This window comes from Vidua macroura, chromosome 1, assembly GCF_024509145.1.
Source record: "Vidua macroura isolate BioBank_ID:100142 chromosome 1, ASM2450914v1, whole genome shotgun sequence".
Classification (NCBI taxonomy): Eukaryota; Metazoa; Chordata; class Aves; order Passeriformes; family Viduidae; genus Vidua; species Vidua macroura.
In genome coordinates this window covers 56,165,680-56,184,107 of record NC_071571.1, presented here as the reverse complement: position 1 = coordinate 56,184,107, position 18,428 = coordinate 56,165,680, and the positions used below count along the sequence as shown (strand labels likewise).

At 51.6% G+C, this 18,428-nt stretch overlaps 1 protein-coding gene across 1 annotated transcript in view; it reads left to right on the top strand.

The window, feature by feature from the left end:
- Nucleotides 1-13,846, top strand: part of LOC128818474 (nucleotide exchange factor SIL1-like) — a 29,392-nt gene extending 15,546 nt beyond the window's left edge. The window contains exon 3 of the mRNA XM_053997871.1: nucleotides 13,706-13,846. Within this exon, the coding sequence (XP_053853846.1) occupies nucleotides 13,706-13,830 (125 nt within the window). The 3' untranslated portion in view covers nucleotides 13,831-13,846. The remainder of the gene's footprint in view (nucleotides 1-13,705) is intronic.
- Nucleotides 13,847-18,428: the final 4,582 nt, after the last annotated feature.

Here is an 18,428-nt window from a genome sequence, read left to right as displayed (position 1 = left end):
CACCTTCAGACATGGAGGCTACACCTGGCTTCTGAGGCACTGGTTGTTGCAGTTTGTCTGTCTGTGCTGGGGACCAGGACAAACACTGGCACGGGAGCTGGTCCATTGTCCCCGGGAGCAGCAGGGCTCGGTGGTGGCAGTGCTGGCAGGGGACATGGCAGCCCAGCCCTGCCTGGCCCGGCAGAGCTGGGAAGGGACAGGGCTGGCATGCATAACAATGGGCAGGCTCTGACCTTGCCGCTGGAACTCACTTAGCAATTCTGTTGATGTTCTGGGAACGAAAATATAATTCAGGCCATCTTCTCCTCCAATCTGACCCTGAGATTCTGGGAGAAGAGCTACTGAATAATTAGGGGCTTTTTTTCCCCCTCCTTTTTGCTGGAGTTACTGCTCAGTGTTGAACTGTGCTCTAAAGTGTCATTAGTTCCCTTGAACTTACTGCTCCAAGTGTACTTAGCATTAATATAATTACGTAAATTGCAGTCTCATTAATCACCGGAGACTGCAGCACATCCCTGTGGTGCTGTTTTGTGGGTGGCTTGGCTGGTGGGAACCCCCTGGCCAGGGGTGGAGGCTGTGGCTGGAGCACTCTCCCTCTGCTCCTGTACCTGGTTTGGTTGAGCTTGGTGTGATCCCTGCAGGATCTGGAGCATTTGCCAGCTCTGCCAGGATTGCAGGGAGCAGCCTTGCTGCTGCAGAGGAGAAAAGGGAAAGGTGGGTCTGTCCCAGGGGAGTTTGGCTGGACCACATCCCTGCTGCTGTCACTGTGATTTGGGTCTGTGGGGTCCCAAAATGCAGAGCCCAGCCTCGTGGCTTTGCAGTGAACGCCCGGAGCCCGAGCTCTTGCGCAGGGTCTGCTGCAGGGCTGTTTGATGATGCTGTGCCTCTGTCTCTGTGGCAGGGCTCTCAGCCTTCCTGGCAATGTAAATTCTCCTGGCTGCATGCTAAAATTACACTGAGTTATTGATTTATCTTTGAGAGGATTTCCTTCCCGAGGGACATTTCTGGCTCTTGTAGTGATTTAGTTCTTCTGCAAGTGCAGAATCCATGGCAGAGCAGAGCCACCCTCCTGCCCTCGAGCCTGCAGCTCAGGGTCGCGCTCCCTCAGGCTTCCTCTGCAAGCTGATTTCTGTTCCAAGGCTGGACAAGGTTACATGGCTGTTATTTCTGTGTAACAACGGCAAACAAAAGGGCATTTTCAACTTTCCACTGCAGAAGCTGCAGTCTGGGACAAGCCTTTGTGCCGTGGCACCAGCATTATTTTGGGAATATCTCAAACCCAGCCCCAAGGCTGGCGTGTGGGAGGTGTGGAGCCATGCCAGCCTTAATACACTCGTGCTCCTGGGAACGCTTTAGTTCTTCAAAGTGGGGTATGATGGGAGCAGGAGCATGCTAACACTTCTCTCCTAAAGCTGCAGGGTACAGCCTCTCTTTGCTTTCTGTTGACTCACCATGAGCGTCTCTAAAAACCAGGCCAGGCAAGTTCCTGCTGGTGGTCTTGAGGAAGACAAGCCAGTTCTCTTCTTCTGTCACCAGTTTTCTCCCCTTGGCCCTGAAATCCCACCCCACTAGCTGTGGCTCAGCTGGTGAACACCATCAGTAGAAGGACCTGACCCTTCAGGACGTGGCCAAATGTTTCAGCTACTCTGTGGCTGGAAAATGCCCAGCTCTGTGTCCTTGGGTGCCCATTTGAAGCACATCCCTGTGGGTTCCTGTATCTAACCCCACAGTGGATTTGGCACTGATCTCAGCTGCACACTGATAAAATGTGAGGCTGCTCGTGCATGTGGTGTTATAAAACAGCATCCACCAATTAGGCCCAGGGAGAACGTCAATTTATTTTCCTGTGAACCAAGTGTGGCACAGCTCCTTCCTTTCCCAGTGATCTATCTGTGAGATAAAACACATCTTTAGTGTCTATCTTAAATACTGCAGTGTTGACAAGTTCTCTTGACAGAAATTAGGCTAATGTCCCTTACGACTGCGTTAGCTGTAGAAACAAGGCTTTAAATTGAAGCTTCGCAAAGCGCTATTCCAGCGCACTCTCCAAGGCATCTCCTTATTCCAGCTTTTATTATCCAAATTTGTTCTCACTCTGCCTTGGCAGGGGGGCTGGCAGGCGGCTCCTTCCATCCACACTGCTCGTCTCACAGCCAAGCGGGTGGGGCCAGCACCTTCCAGAGCCGGACTGGGCAGTGCTGGCCAAACGTCTGCAGCTCCGGTGCCCTCAGCTCCGGGCTCGGGGGACGCCGCTGCTGGGACGTGGCTGCGGCTGTGGGAGAGGGGAGCCAGCTGACACACATCGAGCAGAGATGGGATCCAAGGCAATCAGCTGCATGCCCTGACAGCAGCACAGCGTGTCCTGAAACGCTCCTGCTGGGAGCTGGAGCTGGGAGAAGGGAGTTTGTGTTGTACATGTCTCATCCTTGCAATTTCAGCACTGAGTTACAGACTCAGAAGCTGAGGATAGGAACAGAGAGTGCTGAGGCCTGGTCATGAACACCCTTCTTGAGATTCCCAGCCCTCCCCTGGAAAATAGTTTCCTTTTTTGCTCCTTTGCCCTCCTCAAGTTGAGCACTTTTAGCCTTCAGTTCCTCGTTTCCAACCACAGATTAACCATGGCCGTTTTAAACCTCCTGATTCTCACACTGGTGTTGGTCCTGATGGATTATCCCTCCTTCTTGTATCCTTCCTGTGCCTCCACATTGCCAGGTTCTTTGGTGGCCATCTCATGAGTCCCTGAGAGAGGAGGAGAGGCTCTCTGAGAGTGACAGATGTGGGAGACATGATGGTTGATGATGTTCTGGAGGTGCTAACCTCCATCATAGTAAAGAAGCCTCTCTCAAAAGGAATTAAATGCCTAAAATACCACAAAATTAATATCATCCTCAGTTCCTTTTGTCAGGTTCTCAGTTTTCCTGGTAAGCTGCCTTGTCCTTCTCTGCTTACATCCTGCATTGATTTTCTCTGAATGTAGCCAAGCCTTCAGCATCCCAGATGGGCTTTCTGGAGTAACAAATAGACCTGAGGAATGAAAATTATTGAATGGATTGTAGCATTGGCTTGGGGATAAATAATGTAGTGAGTTGGAGAGGGATTAAAACTGGCTTTTGTAAATAAGCTTCTCATGGATGTTGACTTGGGGACATGGTGAGACAAAGGTCACTGCAGCCTGGTGTGCCACTTGAGAGATGAAATATCAGAGTGTTTCTGGATATCTTTGGTGTCTCTGTTTCTTCTGCTCAGACCTTTGTGGGATTAAACTCTCTAAACTGCTGCAGTTCCCAGACGTCAAGCCCAGTATCAGAAGAAAAAATAAATCAAGTGCCTCGTATTGAATCCTGAGCACCCGGCTCCTGCTGCACCCGGGGCTGTGGTAACTCTCCACAGTGCCTGCCTTGAAACGGGGGAGAAGGGTTTGCTGAGAAAGTGAAAACGTTGTGCCCACTCTACAAAAGGACAACCCTTCTTCTTCCTGCCCTGTGGTTATTTTTTTTCCTGGTGTGTTTGCTGCGGCGGCACTGCAAGGCAGAGCAGCCCTCGCTGGAGGGAGGTGGGAGGGCGGAGCACTTGCTGGAGGAGCTCTTTGCCACGGGAGCTTTTTGCTGCCTCCTGCAGCAGCAGCAGCAGATACATCAGCAGATGCTGCAGCAGTGCCTCCATCAGAGGCACTGTATTTCCCTCTCGAGCCCTCCTGTTGAAATGAACAGGGCTAATGCCTCTATTAATGTTCAGCTCTTTATTAAAAAGATCAGCTGGGCAGGGGGCTCGCCCCCGCGGTCGTAGCTTTCCCAGGCAGCCGGAAGGAAGGCGGCGTGCAGAGTCGGTCACTGGAGTCCCGAGCAGCAGCTGTCCTTTCTCAGCAGCTGTCCTTCCTCCTTTCCTTGTGGCACACCGGTGGCCCGAGGATGAGGAGGCGTGGTGTGCAGAGTCTGTTGCTGAAGTCCAGAACAACAGCTGTCCCCGCTCCTTCCGTGGTGGCAGCACCAGGGCTCTCTGTCTCTATCACCCTGCTTCTCAGAGCCTAATATAGTCTGTTCTCTCTTAGGTGATGGCGACGGTTAAAAGCCAGTCAGGGGATGTGTTTCCCTCTTCCTCAGCTAGGGCATTTGACTAGACTCCTCTACTGTGTTCAGTTTTTGATTTATATTCATTTTTATCTCCTAAAAATACTCCCGTGATCCTAAGGGGTTTTTATTTGCATGTTAGTCCCAGAATGGCAGCGTGGAGGGGTGGGAGGCCAGGTAGTTTAGAGAAAACAAACAGAGCAATTAGCTAATTAGCATTTCAATATCGGTACTTAGCTAGAGTTAGTAGTTTTCTTTTAGTGTTGCCATGGGAACTAGGAAAGCCCTGCCCGCGTCTCTGGGGAACACCTGAAAACTGTTCATAACACTGTGACTCCTCCTCCCCTGGCACCTCGCTGGCCTCAACCTTCTCTTCCATCACTTCGAGACTTCCCAGGGGGCCCAGGCACCTCATGGGAGGGCCACACTGTGCCCCGTGTGTGACAGGCACCCCTCCTGTCCTCGTGGTTCCCGTGCACGAGAGGGATGAGGTTTGGTGTGTGTTCAGCAGGCAGCTGGCTCAGCTCTGGGCACAAGGCTGAGCCACGTGTGCCATCATCATCACTGTCACCTTGGCTGCCAGCGAGGGCGGGTGGCAGTTGTTATGAACAGTTTCCAGGTGTTCCCCAGAGACGCGGGCAGGGCTTTCCTAGTTCCCATAGCAATACTAAAAGAAAACAACTAACTCTAGCTAAGTACCGATATTGAAATGCTAATTAGCTAATTGCTCTGTTTGTTTTCTCTAAACTACCTGGCCTCCCACCCCTCCACGCTGCCATTCTGGGACTAACATGCAAATAAAAACCCCTTAGGATCATGGGAGTATTTTTAGGAGATAAAAAGGAATATAAATCAAAAACTGAACACAATAGACGAGTCTAGATAAATGCCCTAGCTGAGGAAGAGGGAAACACATCCCCTGACTGACTTTTAACCGTTGCCATCACCTAAGAGAGAACAGACTATATTAGGCTCTGAGAAGCAGGGCGATAGAGACAGAGAGCCCTGGTGCTGCCACCACGGAAGGAGCGGGGACAGCTGTTGTTCTGGACTTCAGCAACAGACTCTGCACACCATGCCTCCTCATCCTCGGGCCACCGGTGTGCCACGGAAGGAGAAAGGACAGCTGCTGCTCGGGACTCCAGTGACCGACTCTGCACGCCGCCTTCCTTCTGGCTGCCTGGGAAAGCTACGACTGCGGGGGCGAGCTCTGCGTCGAGCCCCCTGCCCAGCTGATCTTTTTAATAAAGAGCTGAACATTAATAAAGGCATTAGCCCTGTTCATTTCAGCAGTCACAGGGACCTGCTCTGGCACTGCCAGCCAGGGCCCTGCCTGTCCCCATGGGCTCACCTGGCCCTCCTTCCCTCTTGCTGCAGGAGCTGCAGGAGAAGCCAAACGGATTTGGCAGGTGGTGTGAGGAGTGAGCCCAGCCCAGCCTCACGGGCTGCCTCTGGTTTGAACAGCAGAGTTCAGAGCACTCAGCACCAGCTGATCAGTTGGGAGAACATAAATCCCAGTGCCACAGGAGAGCCCTGGCTCAGGGAAAAGGGCCAGTTGTGAGCACTGTCCAGCCCAATGTCCAAATGGAATGGTGCTTTCACATCTCTAATCAAGGGTTACTTAGTGGGGAGCCCCTTCCTTGTGAGTCTTTGTTCTCTGCTAGCTGTGGATTGAATCACGGGAGGAGGGATTGGATTCTGGCATCATTTTAAAAACGTTTTCATTCTATTTGCTGAGGGCAACAAATTACAGAGAATACCTCTCAGCACTGTGACAAAAGAGTGGCTCTAAAACCCTTTTCAGCCAAACAATTGTTTGAGTTGAAGGCCTGATGGATGGTGCTTAAAGATGTGGTTATTGCAGCAAGGTTGGCATTAAAAATCACAGGGTGCAAGAAAGTTCTCCCCACACTGTGGGCGTGTGTCTCCCTGTAATCCTGGTGTGAGGAGCCCTTACCACCCTGAGTGCACCCAGTGAGCTCTGTGGCATCAGCCACAGGAGAGCAGTAGCACAGCAAGCACCAGTGGGTCGCTTCTCTCTTGCTAAATGAGAAACTGCAATGGGATCAGCCCTTTTGGGGTGGCATCTCTGCCTGTGGCAGGAGGGCCGGATGATCCAGCTCCAGATGATCTTTAAGGTCCATTCCAAGCCAAACCATTCAATAATTCTTTCCCTGCCCCTGTTCAAGTGGGGTTCAAGTCCAGCAGAAGGCAGTGCTGCTGCTTTGGGACCTGTGAGGAGCCTGGGCAGGAACACACCTGCTGTTGGGATGTATTAGAACAGTGTGGCTTTGGGGCTTTCCCAGGAATGCCTTTGCTGCCAGCAGCAGTGCTGGGTGTTGAATGGGGGACAGGTTTACCTTTGGCAAGCTTGAAAGCATTTCAGATGGCTTCTGTCCCTGCTCCACTGCAGCACAGAACAAAATCAGTGTTGGAGAAGATGTTGTACTTAGACATCGCCTTTTGACAGGTCGATTTCCAGGATGTTTATTAACATAGCTTGGAATGTCACAGACGGGTTTGTCAGATAAACTAACCAACTGAAGTTCTTACATGAGACTTCCTTGGTTTTGTTGAGGTGCTTTGAACTCTTCATTCAGTCTCTCAACAATTCATCCCTTTCTGGAAGGGCCTCTGTGAGGTCTGTGGCTGGGGGATCAGGCCCTGCCTGCTCCCTGTGTGTCTGGGTGCCCTGGGAGGCAGAAGGGAGCAGCAGTGCCAATTGTTTGCTCATGCTGGAAGGACAAAACTCCTCTCTTAGGGTTTCCTCTGCAATCCCAGAATAGGAGGACATCTCTGTCCTTGTCAGCCCTCTGGGCAAAGATCAAACATAACAGCAGCAATGAAACCAGGCTGGCACCACCAGGGCTGGTCACTCACAGGCAGAGGCAGCCCAGCTCCTTCAGCCCAAGCTGGGCAGTGCCTGGGAGAGGTGGTCCATGGCACTGGGCATGGTGCATCACTCCAGGGGTTCGTCCTGCATCCCATCCCCTGCAGAGCTTATGCTTAAGGGACACTTTATGAACACGGACAGCAGACAGTGATTTTATAAAAGAGTTTTGTCTATTATTATTTGCAGTAGGTAACAGAGCCCCTGCTGTCACTGGTTACCTGAGAAATCGAGAAGCAGTGGCCAGGCTGGTGCTTCTCTGAGGAGCTGCTGCACTCAACAGGCAGCTGTGGCTTCCCAGCAGTACAGTGGGAGGAAGAGCTGCCCAGGGAGTGGATTTGTAAAGCATTTCATCCAGCATCACGGGAGTTTGTACTTGGGATGTGCACACAGGTGCCTGAGCTTCCTCCCTGCCCGAAGTGGGGAATGCTGGGGCTGCTGGGGCAGCTGCTGGGGGAGCTTCCAGGCCTGGTGCTGTGAAACCTCTCCACCAGCTATCAAGAGGAGGTGACATAAAGCATATTAATGACATTTTCCAGTGGCACTTAACTGGGAGGAGCAGTGAGTGCCAGACAGTGAACTAATGCAAAAGGCTATAGCTGAGTGAAAAAGGGACAGAAAGAAATAAAATGAGATTCAGGCTCTGGGCCTCTTCTTCCTGTGTCTGCTACATGTCTTCCTCTTCTGTGTAAAAATGTTCTGTTTTGAAGTAACAAACAATCTGGAGAGTGGTAGGACTTGCCTTTGTAGGAAAGAAAGGAAAAAAAAAAAAAAAAAAACCAGAGGTAGGCTTTGCTACTTCCTTGCTCAGCGGCTCTAACCAGAGTCTGGGGTCAGGGTGTGAGCTGAGCCCCCCAGATGGGCCTGGCTCCTCTGTTTTCCTCCGAGCACCCTGGTGTGGGACATCCCATCCACCCAGGCACAGCTGGAGTCAGGCACAGTGTCCCCTGTGTGTCACCAGCACAGGATGCCCTGGCCTCAGCCAGTTCCCCAGCATGGCACTGGTGGCTCCTGGAGCTAGGGACACAGCTGTGGGCAGCTCTGCTGCTCCCTGGGATTTGTCTCCTGGTAGTTTTTAGTCATTATTTTATTAATGGAGAAGGTGCGGTGCCATCAGATAAGTTATTATGGATGCTCTGGCAGTGTGATTATTTCAGTTCTGCAGCACTGCCGATGTGTTTTGCTAGAACATTCACATATTGATTCCAGATTCCTTTGTTGCCTGTACTAGAAAGAAAGTCCCTTTTCTCTCACTCCCTGTGTGGAGAGAAAGAAAGAGTAAAGGAAGGTAGATGTTATCTGAGGCTTGCTCACATACTGAGGTAATTTTTGAGAGCTGCAGAGCCGCTTACTGACTCATAACTGGGGCTTGTTTTCAATCCCTTGATAGATTTTTGAATTCTCTAACAATGCCAAACAAGGTTGCTCACTTGGGGACAAGCTAGGGATTTGCCTCAGCGAGCTGGATCACCTTTGTTCTGCTTGCCCCAGCCTTCCCAGGGGAGATTCCTCTGCCACGGGGACAGGGTGGTGCTGCAGGGGAAGAGTCTCGTGTCCCTCTTGGGCTCCTCTTGATTGGCAGTCAGTGGCTGGCAGCTTTGTCCAAGGGGTGGGGATGGGATGGGATGGGATGGGATGGGATGGGATGGGATGGGATGGGATGGGGAAGGCACTGCCAGAAGTGCAGTGAGTTACTGCACAACCTTGGCGGGAGGTTTGCAGGTCAGTGCGTGATGTACAACTTCCCAGCCTGTAGCTGTGCCATGAGTTGGGGCTCAGCCCTGTCCCCATGCTGGAACACAAACCCACTTGTGGAATGTGGAATGATGTGCTGGAAAGGAGCTGGGCAGGATGAAACCTTTCTCCTTTAGTGAGGAAACACAGCTGGTCATTTGGTTGGTCTAGAAGAAGAGAGATGGGGTTCTTTGGACATCACTGCATGCTGCATATTCCACACAGCAGCCCTCTGCTTTTAGTAATGTGGTGCACAACGTACCTGATCCTCCCTCAGTTGTGAGCCTGGTGGAAGCATGTCCTGTTTTCCATTTGTTTATTAATTTACCATCGTGTTTTTAGCCTCTGCAAAGCTTGATATTGGTATAGAGCCTGGGAAACGTGCACAGAGTGGAGTAACAGATAGTTGTGATTTGGTTACAAGGCAATAATTTAAGTGGACAGGTTTAGCTGATAACATAAAGCACATGAGAGAAATCGCTTCGGTTTATAAATGTCAGCAGAGCCCCTGCGAGGGAGCTGCTGCCTGGTGCTGCTGCTCCAGCCAATATATTATAAGGAGATATAAACAGATGTCTGAAAAAATCTGGCTGACCAAGATTAAAAGAATGGGGCTATAAATTAAAGTCTTCCTTGGCGTCTCTTTAAGCAACTTTATGGACAGAGTGCATCCAAATGAAGGAGTGCTAAAGCTCAGAGGGACCTCCAGGTGCTTTGGGCTGCAGAGGCAGCACCAAGGGGCGGGGACAACTTGTGGGGACAGCAGTGTCAGTCAGAGCTGGCATGGGAGACCAAAGCCTGTCCTGGTGCTTCTGCAGCTGATAAAGGGATTAAATCAGGAACAGGAATAACACCATCCCTGCAGTGTCGCCACAGGATCAGTGTCTCCTGCTTGGAAAATAAATGCTGTCGCTCTGCTTTGACATTTATTCCCAATAAAGACCTTGTCATTTGTGCAGTGACAAGGGTTTTGTCCTCTGGGTACTTTACCTGTTGGACGCTGTCTTTTTGGCTGCAAAGCAGCTGAGTGACTGAGGGGCACGTGGGTGACACGTTCCCAGCAGAGGCACTGGGAGCTCTGCTCAAACCCTGTGGCTTTCTCTCAATCCATCACCCCAAGGCAATGCAATAACACTTATTCCAACTGAGAGCAGGTTCTGATTGCATATTAGGGAGGAATTCTTCCCTGTTGGACAGGCCCTGGCACAGGGTGCCCAGAGCAGCTGTGGCTGTCCCTGGATCCCTGGCAGTGCCCAAGGCCAGGCTGGACACTGGGGCTGGAGCAGCCTGGGACAGTGGGAGGTGTCCCTGCCATGGCAGGGGTGGCACTGGATTAGCTTTAAGGTTCCTTTCCACCCAAACCATTTGGGGATTCTGTGATCTTATTTTTAACTGATTTAAATTTATTTTAGTTGTAGTTAAAAAAATCCCAAGAGTGAGATATTTTTTAAGGGGTCCAAACCATTTGTGGGGGCAGGAGTTTGCCGCTTCCCCCTCCACAGCTGGAGCCCTTCTGGTAGGTTTGTGGAGGAGATTTCACAGCTATTTCTGCTCACTTGTAGTTGATTTAGAGCTGAGAAATTAACTAGAATGGAAAATCTTCTTTCCCTTTATGAGGAGCAAGGAATGAGGTCTGGCAGCTGTAGGATTTGCAGCTCTCAGGGAAGAGGGACCATTCAGTAACACATCTATGCAGTGTGTACCTGTGGATACAAATCTTGTATTTGTCTGAGGTGTCAAGGAGAAAAAATGTTAAAAAATGCCTTAAATAAAAACGTGGTTTTTGTATTTTTAATTGAGTTTCATTTCCCAAATGCACCTTAATGCAAACAATAAGTAAAAAATTAATTTCTCTCAGGAAAAAGCTATTAGCAGAATGATTCTGTTTTAGCAGCATGTGAAGCTATGTAATTGCTTACACATGTATTGCTCCAGTGTGTGCTCCCAGTTGTTGAATAGTATCAAATTATAGGAATCAAAGAGAATCAACTATTTTTAAGGGAAATGTCTAGAAGCTACATACTGAAACATGATTAAAATTCAGGATTTCCATCTTACTCGTCTAAATCAGCAATTTTAATCACATTATGCAAGTCAACCCACCCTCAAACACACTGTTGACTTCAAAATACTCCAAACTAAATAAGACAGAAGACCTTCCTTGAACAGCTGTAACATTTTTAAGTGTCAATGTCAATCTTTTTGTTGAAAACAGAGATGTTTTTCATGGTTTATTTATTAAAGCAGTGCATCTGTCCTGCTGTGCCATGAACCTGGGCTGCTGTGCCGAGAAGGGAGGGAAATCCCTGGAGCACCAAGAGCTGCTTAAACACATCGAGGCTGCAAGTTTTGCTCTGGGGTTCACATGCTCTTGGTTAAATCTTGTTTAGTGTGCAGAGCAGGAGCAGGAAGGGTTTGTGTCTTGGCTGATGCAGACACTGTGATTTGGCTGTGTTGGATGTGCAGCTCATGAGCACCATGCCTGGGTTTGGTTTTATTTCCTTCTTGCTTATGTGACAGATGAGTGATGCCATGGCTGACTCTCACAATTCAAAGGCAAATATCCTGTATATCTGTTAGGAGAAGTTGTACAGATTTATAGTTGTGTTTTATCCCCCTTGTGCTGTTATCAGGGGTGCCTGGGTTTGGGACATTTGGGAGGGTCGGCTCCTTACTGTGGCAGCACCTGACCTCCAGTCAAGGTGTCAGGAAGTGATCTCCAGCACTGGGCAGAGCAGGAGGAGTCGATGGACAGAACTTTGGGGGAGATAAAGGGTTAAAAGGTGAAACCTCTACTGTGTGGATGAGCACATGGTGGGGAAAATCCTCTGCTCCCAACACTGTAATATTTTCTCTCTTCAGTCTTCTGTTGTATTTTTGATAAGGTTTAATAAACCTCTTAAATTTTTTGGAAGCAAGTAGTGTTTCTCACACTGAGAACAGGAATGGGAGGGCTGAGCCCCCCAGCCCTCCACCCTTCTGGAGCCTGCTCCCGTGCTTTCCTTTTGGGTGATTCCCTCAGAGGAATTCCGTCCACCTCCTTCCTCTCCCCTGGCAGGCGGGAGGCTGATGTGGCTGGATGCAGCTGGAGCTCAGCTGTGCTCCCTGTCAGGGGCCATTCCCGGCTGTGTGACAGCCCAGAGCTGCTGTAGTCACTGCTGGGGCTGTGACCTGGCCTGCCCAGCGCTGGTGATGTGGCCAGGAAAGCTTTGGGCTTTGGGGGGAGGCAGCCAGCTGGGCCCTGGCTCTGCCCCTGAGCGCCTCGGTGTCTGCAGATGAGGGGATTGTCCTGCTGATCCCCTCCTGCCTCTTGCTCAGCACGCGATGGCATTTCATCCTACAGCAGCTTGGCCTGGAAAGGACCTTAAAGCTCATCTCGTTCCACCTCCCTGCTGTGGGCAGGGACATCTCCCACTCCACCACGCTCTCATTGGCTGTGTTTTCCTTGCTGGCAGAGCCCTGTCCCGGTGTTGCCCGAACGGTGTTGCCCTTTTCATGGAGATCCTACAAACTCCTCTCTGACCAGCATGTCCCAGCTCCACCACCAGCAAGGAGCACAGATTGGTGATGGCACAAAATTCCTGCAGAGCCCAACTTCCCAGCATGGGAGGATGCTCCCATAGATAGACAGTGATTAAAGGTCCTATGTATCACAAGTTTAAGGAGCAGGAGGAGGTTGGGACATGTCCATGGAAAGCACTTCAAGTGTGGAGGAGGCACATCTAGCCTGTCCTCCCCTAAAATGGGGAGATAATCACACCTGTCCTCTCACATATCCAACCAATGCAACTTCCAGTGGGCAGGACTGATGGAGAGAAAGAGAGTCTGCCAGAAATGCAAACCTTGTTTTCATAGGAAATCCTCCAAGATGGATTTTCCTGCATTTTCTAAATGCATTTATACCTACTGGATGACTACAGGCTTTGAAATGTTTCTGTCTGAATTGTCACAAACATCCCAGTCTTACATAAGAAGCACCAGGTCCTTTGATCAGGGAAATGTCTCTTTGGTCTTGAACAGGGAGGGATCAATCCAGTTGTTCCTGAGACCAGAGCTTTTTGTCTGCAAGTACATGTATTTATTCTACAAAATAATTACCCTTGTCTTCCCTTTGGTAGGAGATGCTTCCTGTCTCCTGCAAGCTGTTACTCTATCCCAGGTATATGTTTAGGTAAAAGGAAGAGAGAAAGGAAAGGCTGAATAAGGAATCCTCAGGAGGGAGGAGGGTGAGCAGCTATGGTCTGTCTGTCCATCTGTGAGCAGCTCTGTGGCTGTTCAGCTGCAGCCTTGCTGTCCTGGGCAGGCAGAATTCCTGCACTGAGAGAAGAAGAAATGCCATCAAGAAGTAGTAACCAAATATTGCCTCCTCTTCACCCCAGTGCTGGGCTGGCCACTGAGATGTGTTTGTGCTGAACTGCTGAAAACCACTCTGAATTTCCAATCTTTTCTGAATTTAAAACCAAAGCTTAATGTATTCTGTGTATTTTTGTTGGCAGATAGCAGTGATCATAAATTCCTTTTAATACAGTATTTCCACACCAGCGCTGCCTTGATGTGCAGCGTACCCGGCTGTACTCTGCGGGATGCTTTGATTTCCCTTTGGCAGCTTCATTTTATTCTGTCTGCCCCAATCAGCAACAATTCCCCTTTCTCCATGTAGCCTCCAAATCCATTCCTGGTGTGAAGTTTTAGTGCTCTCCTAGGACCTGGGCCAGAAGAGAGGAAGGAACCAGTGTCTGCTGGGCTCAGGGTTCCACCTCCACTGTGGATCAGAGCCAGCCTGGCAGTACAGGGACACCTTTGGTGGCTCGGGTGGCATTTCTGGGAGGAAAAAGCAGCACCTTAGGGGTGCTGCTGGATGGGAGGGGGGTCAGTGGTGAATATCCCACTCCTCACAGTATGGGATGAAGCTTTTCTCCCCTTCTCCCAGGGAGGAGCCTGTGCCTTCAGCTCCCAGTTCCTCCCAAAGCTGGAGTAATGCAGTGCTCTGAAATAACGTGACCTTTGTTTGTAGGTCAGGCGGTTCCTGCAGGGTCACACGTGCGGCTGAACCTGCAGACAGGAGAGAAAGAAGCCAAGCTCCCGGACAGAGAAAATGGGGAAAGTGACAGGAGGGAAGAGAGAAGAAGGAAAAGGTAGACATGCAAGGCATTGGGTTGGGTGGGCTGTGGCATTCATGACTTTTGTTAAGAGGCCGGGGTCCCTGGTGCACTCACTTACTGCCTCTTCCTGGGACTCAGCTGCTGGGTTAGGAGCTCAGCAGTGCTGAAAGCAGAGCCCTGTCCTTTGTGATCCCTTTGGGATGGCAGTGGAGGTGCCCTTAGTGCACTTTCAGTGGCACCTTCATGGCTTCTCATGCATCGACACTGGAACAAAATTGATAACATGGCTAATTTGAATGACATTTAGTCCTTTGAAATATCTGCAGCAACTGGTCTGAAAGTGCTTTCTGAGCCTCCCCCTTGGGATCAGCTGTGAGGGGCTGAGGGCTGGCCTGAGCCCGGTGCTGTGTCCCGCTGGGAGCAGCCCCACAGCCTCAGCTGCACACCAGGCACTGCCAGAGGCCCTGGAGATCACACCTGCCCTGCAGCCAGCTTTGTAAAGGTGCTTTAAACATCAGCTGGTGATGACTTTCCCCTTAGAACCCTTGGTTTAGTTCCTACGGGGAATTTCTCCCCTGAAGTAGGTGGGATTGCCCACTGCCATCTGTGATGGGGATACTTGGGGAGTATGGGGATTTGAGGGCAGCTGCCCCGCAGGGGCTGAGCTTGGGGCCCTGTTGGGTTCATGGACCCCAGCAACAGCAGCACCCACAGGCCCAAAGCCCCCCGCCCCCTGCCCAGCACAGCCTGCCCTGCCCCTCCAGCTGTCAGCCGAGTGGGGGACAGGGGCCAGTGGCCGCTGCCAGCAGCAGGAATGGGGGCAGGGTGAGGATGCCCTGGCTTGGCTTTTGTCTCTTGATCAGTGCGGGCACAGGGCAGTGCAAGGCGGGCTGGCAAGCGAAGCCCGGAGCCTTTGGAGGCTCCAAGCCTTAAACATCAGCCCCTGCAGCAGCCCAGATCCGGGTCCCGCAGTTCCCAAGGCTGCCATGGCCTTCAGAGCATGAAGGTGGATTTGGCATGCCTGTGGCCCGATGCCGCCTCCCGGTCCAGGAGTCCCCGTGGCTCCAGCAGCAAGGGTGGCTGAAGGCTTCCTGCCTGCTTTGGGCCATTGCTGCAGGGGCCACTGCTGTCAGAGCCCCCTCTGCTGCTGACAGCTCTGCTCCTGGGAACACTGCTCTGGCCCAGCCCAGGAAGAGCAGCAGTGCCCAGTGCCAGGAGTGGTGTCGGTGGGACCCCCTGTGCACAGGGACCCCCAGCCCCGGGGTGGCCGTGCCAGCCCCGCCAGGGACCTCCAGCCCCGGCAACCCAGAACAAGTGGAAAGCACAAGGGTGCAAACACCGCCTGGGCCCAAAGGCATTGCAAAGAGAACTGAGATTTTAAAAAGAAACAGTATTTTTTTCCCAAAGATAGGCAAAAGCTAGGATTTACAGAAGATGTTTCATTAGGACAATCCTTACAAAAACAACAGTCTACAGAACATGTTTACATGGCAGCCTATAGAGTAACAATCTACAGAACATGTTTGCATGGGTGCTTATAGACTAACAAACTTCCAAACATATTTATATGGGTACCTATAATCTAACAAACTTCCTAACGTATTTACATGGGAGCCTATAGACTAATGAACTTGCTAACATATTTACATGGGAGCCTATAGCGTTACAAACTTTAAAACATATTTACAGAAAACCTCTAACATAGAACGTAATTACAAAGGGGTCATATCAGTGTCCCTCATCTCCCTCAGTCCTGGAGGAAAGGATGCAGCAGCGCTGGACTCTGCTGCCAGCAGTGGCTCAGGTGGGCTGGGCGTGGGAAGCATCTGCTTCTCTTGCTCGTGGGGCTCCATCTTCATCCGAGGACCATTGGCTCCTCCTCATCCTTCTCATCAACCTCCATTTCCTCGATGTCGTCCTCCACGTCCACCTCCATGTCCTCGGCAGTGTCTTCTGTGTCCACCTCCATCATTTCTTCTCCATGCACCACCATGTCCACTTCCATCTCCTCCAGGGTGTCTCTGACCGTCTGCAAGAGGCAGCACAATCTCACGCTGGGCTTGCTGTCCCACCCCATCCATTCCCACATGGCTGCAGCCTGCCCAAGCAGGGTGCCCCCCTCCCTGGAATGGCACTGTACCTCCACTGGGGCAGCAGTGCCCATCCTGCCGGGATTGGCTTCAGAGCAAGCGTCAGGAAAAGCCCAGGCAGCAGCAACAGCTCGGCACTGATGGGCAGAGCGAAGGGCGAGGGAGAACTGGCCGCTGGCAGCAGGTGAAGTGTCTGCTGTGCTCGTTTCCAGGACCTGGACCTTCCTCCTGCAACACGCTGGGAGCTGTGATGTCACAGAAGTTTCAGGGCCACTCCAGATGGAGAGATGGGGATCATGGAATGATCAAATCCTTGAATGCTTTGGCTTGCAAGGGCCCCTAAGGATCATCTGCTTTCAACCTGAGCAACTTCCCACCACACCAGGTTGCTCTGGACCCTGTCCAAACTGGCCTTGGATGTTCCTGGCGATGGGGCATCCACAGCCTCTCTGCACTGCTCCCTGTGTCAGGGACAACCACCCTCCCAGGAAAGAACTTCTTCCCATCATCAAATCTATTCCAGCTCTTGCAGTTTGATCCCATTCCCCCTTGTCCTGTGACTACAGCTCCTGAGAAAGAGTCCTCTCCCACTTCCCTGTAGTTCAGGCAGTTCCTGCAGGGTCCCACATGCGGCTGACCCTGCAGACAGGAGAGAGAGAAGCCAAGCTCCCAGAGAGAGAAAATGGGGAAAGTGACAGGAGGGAAGAGAGGGAAAAGGTAGACGTGGGCCCATGGCCCCCAGCAGCAGCACCCACAGGCCCAAAGCCCCCCGCCCCCTGCCCAGCACAGCCTGCCCTGCCCCTCCAGCTGTCAGCCGAGTGGGGGACAGGGGCCAGTGGCCGCTGCCAGCAGCAGGAATGGGGGCAGGGTGAGGATGCCCTGGCTTGGCTTTTGTCTCTTGATCAGTGCGGGCACAGGGCAGTGCAAGGCGGGCTGGCAAGCGAAGCCCGGAGCCTTTGGAGGCTCCAAGCCTTAAACATCAGCCCCTGCAGCAGCCCAGATCCGGGTCCCGCAGTTCCCAAGGCTGCCATGGCCTTCAGAGCATGAAGGTGGATTTGGCATGCCTGTGGCCCGATGCCGCCTCCCGGTCCAGGAGTCCCCGTGGCTCCAGCAGCAAGGGTGGCTGAAGGCTTCCTGCCTGCTTTGGGCCATTGCTGCAGGGGCCACTGCTGTCAGAGCCCCCTCTCTGCTGCTGACAGCTCTGCTCCTGGGAACACTGCTCTGGCCCAGCCCAGGAAGAGCAGCAGTGCCCAGTGCCAGGAGTGGTGTCGGTGGGACCCCCTGTGCACAGGGACCCCCAGCCCCGGGGTGGCCGTGCCAGCCCCGCCAGGGACCTCCAGCCCCGGCAACCCAGAACAAGTGGAAAGCACAAGGGTGCAAACACCGCCTGGGCCCAAAGGCATTGCAAAGAGAACTGAGATTTTAAAAAGAAACAGTATTTTTTTCCCAAAGATAGGCAAAAGCTAGGATTTACAGAAGATGTTTCATTAGGACAATCCTTATAAAAACAACAGTCTACAGAACATGTTTACATGGCAGCCTATAGAGTAACAATCTACAGAACATGTTTACATGGATGCTTATAGACTAACAAACTTCCAAACATATTTACATGGGTACCTATAGACTAACAAACTTCCTAACATATTTACATGGGTACCTATAGTCTAACAAACTTCCTAACGTATTTACGTAGTGTGCAATTGACTGAAGGCGAAAAACCAAGCAGCAGAGCAGCGGGCTTCTGTGCGCACTGAAGGCAATTGCAAGAATCCAGCAGCTGCTCCTTGCCAAGCACAGGCAGCTGCCTAGGTTCTTGCTTCTTGACCAACTCACAGTTGCCCTTCTTTTCAGCAGCTGCCACCGTGTTCTCTGCATCTCGGAGCCTCTGGGGAGCAAGAAGAATTTCCAAGGAGGGATTCATGAAAACTAAAATAAAAACTCAGGAAGGTTGTCCTGGAACGCCTTCCATTGGCATGCCAAGAGTGAATTCAAGAGGCAGGAGAGCGGCAGCCACCGTCCTGCAGCAGTCTGCGAGCTTCGCACACAAGCCGGCTTCTTTGCGGCTTCATTCTTCGCCTCTTGCAAGCTACCGCAATCTCCGGCTGCCGGAGGCGAAGAAGTGGCTACTTCACGCCCAGATGACTGGAGCAGTAGCAGTGCGCTCCAGAACGCCGCTTTTGCCGAAAGACGCCGGGAAGCGGCACTTACTTTCGGCCAGCTCCGGAGCTGCGTATTCTGCCTCTCGAGTCGCCTACTGTAGGAGGAGGGGTTGGGGAAGGCAGTCTAGTGTTGCCATGGGAAACAGCAGTTGTATGAATTCTCCAGCCCCTTTTGTAAGAGAATTTTACCCTCCCCCTGTCCTGTCAGTTATTCTTCAAGTCTGCCCCTTAGCCTAGAATCTTCTCTGTTCCACGTTTTCCCTTTGGTTCTTCCACCAAGAACACTCCTTTCCCTTTTCCCCACTGGTTAATGTTATATTTCCCCTCCCTTTAGCCTTCTCCCGATTGTACCCTCGAATGCTAAACCCTCCTACCCCTACACA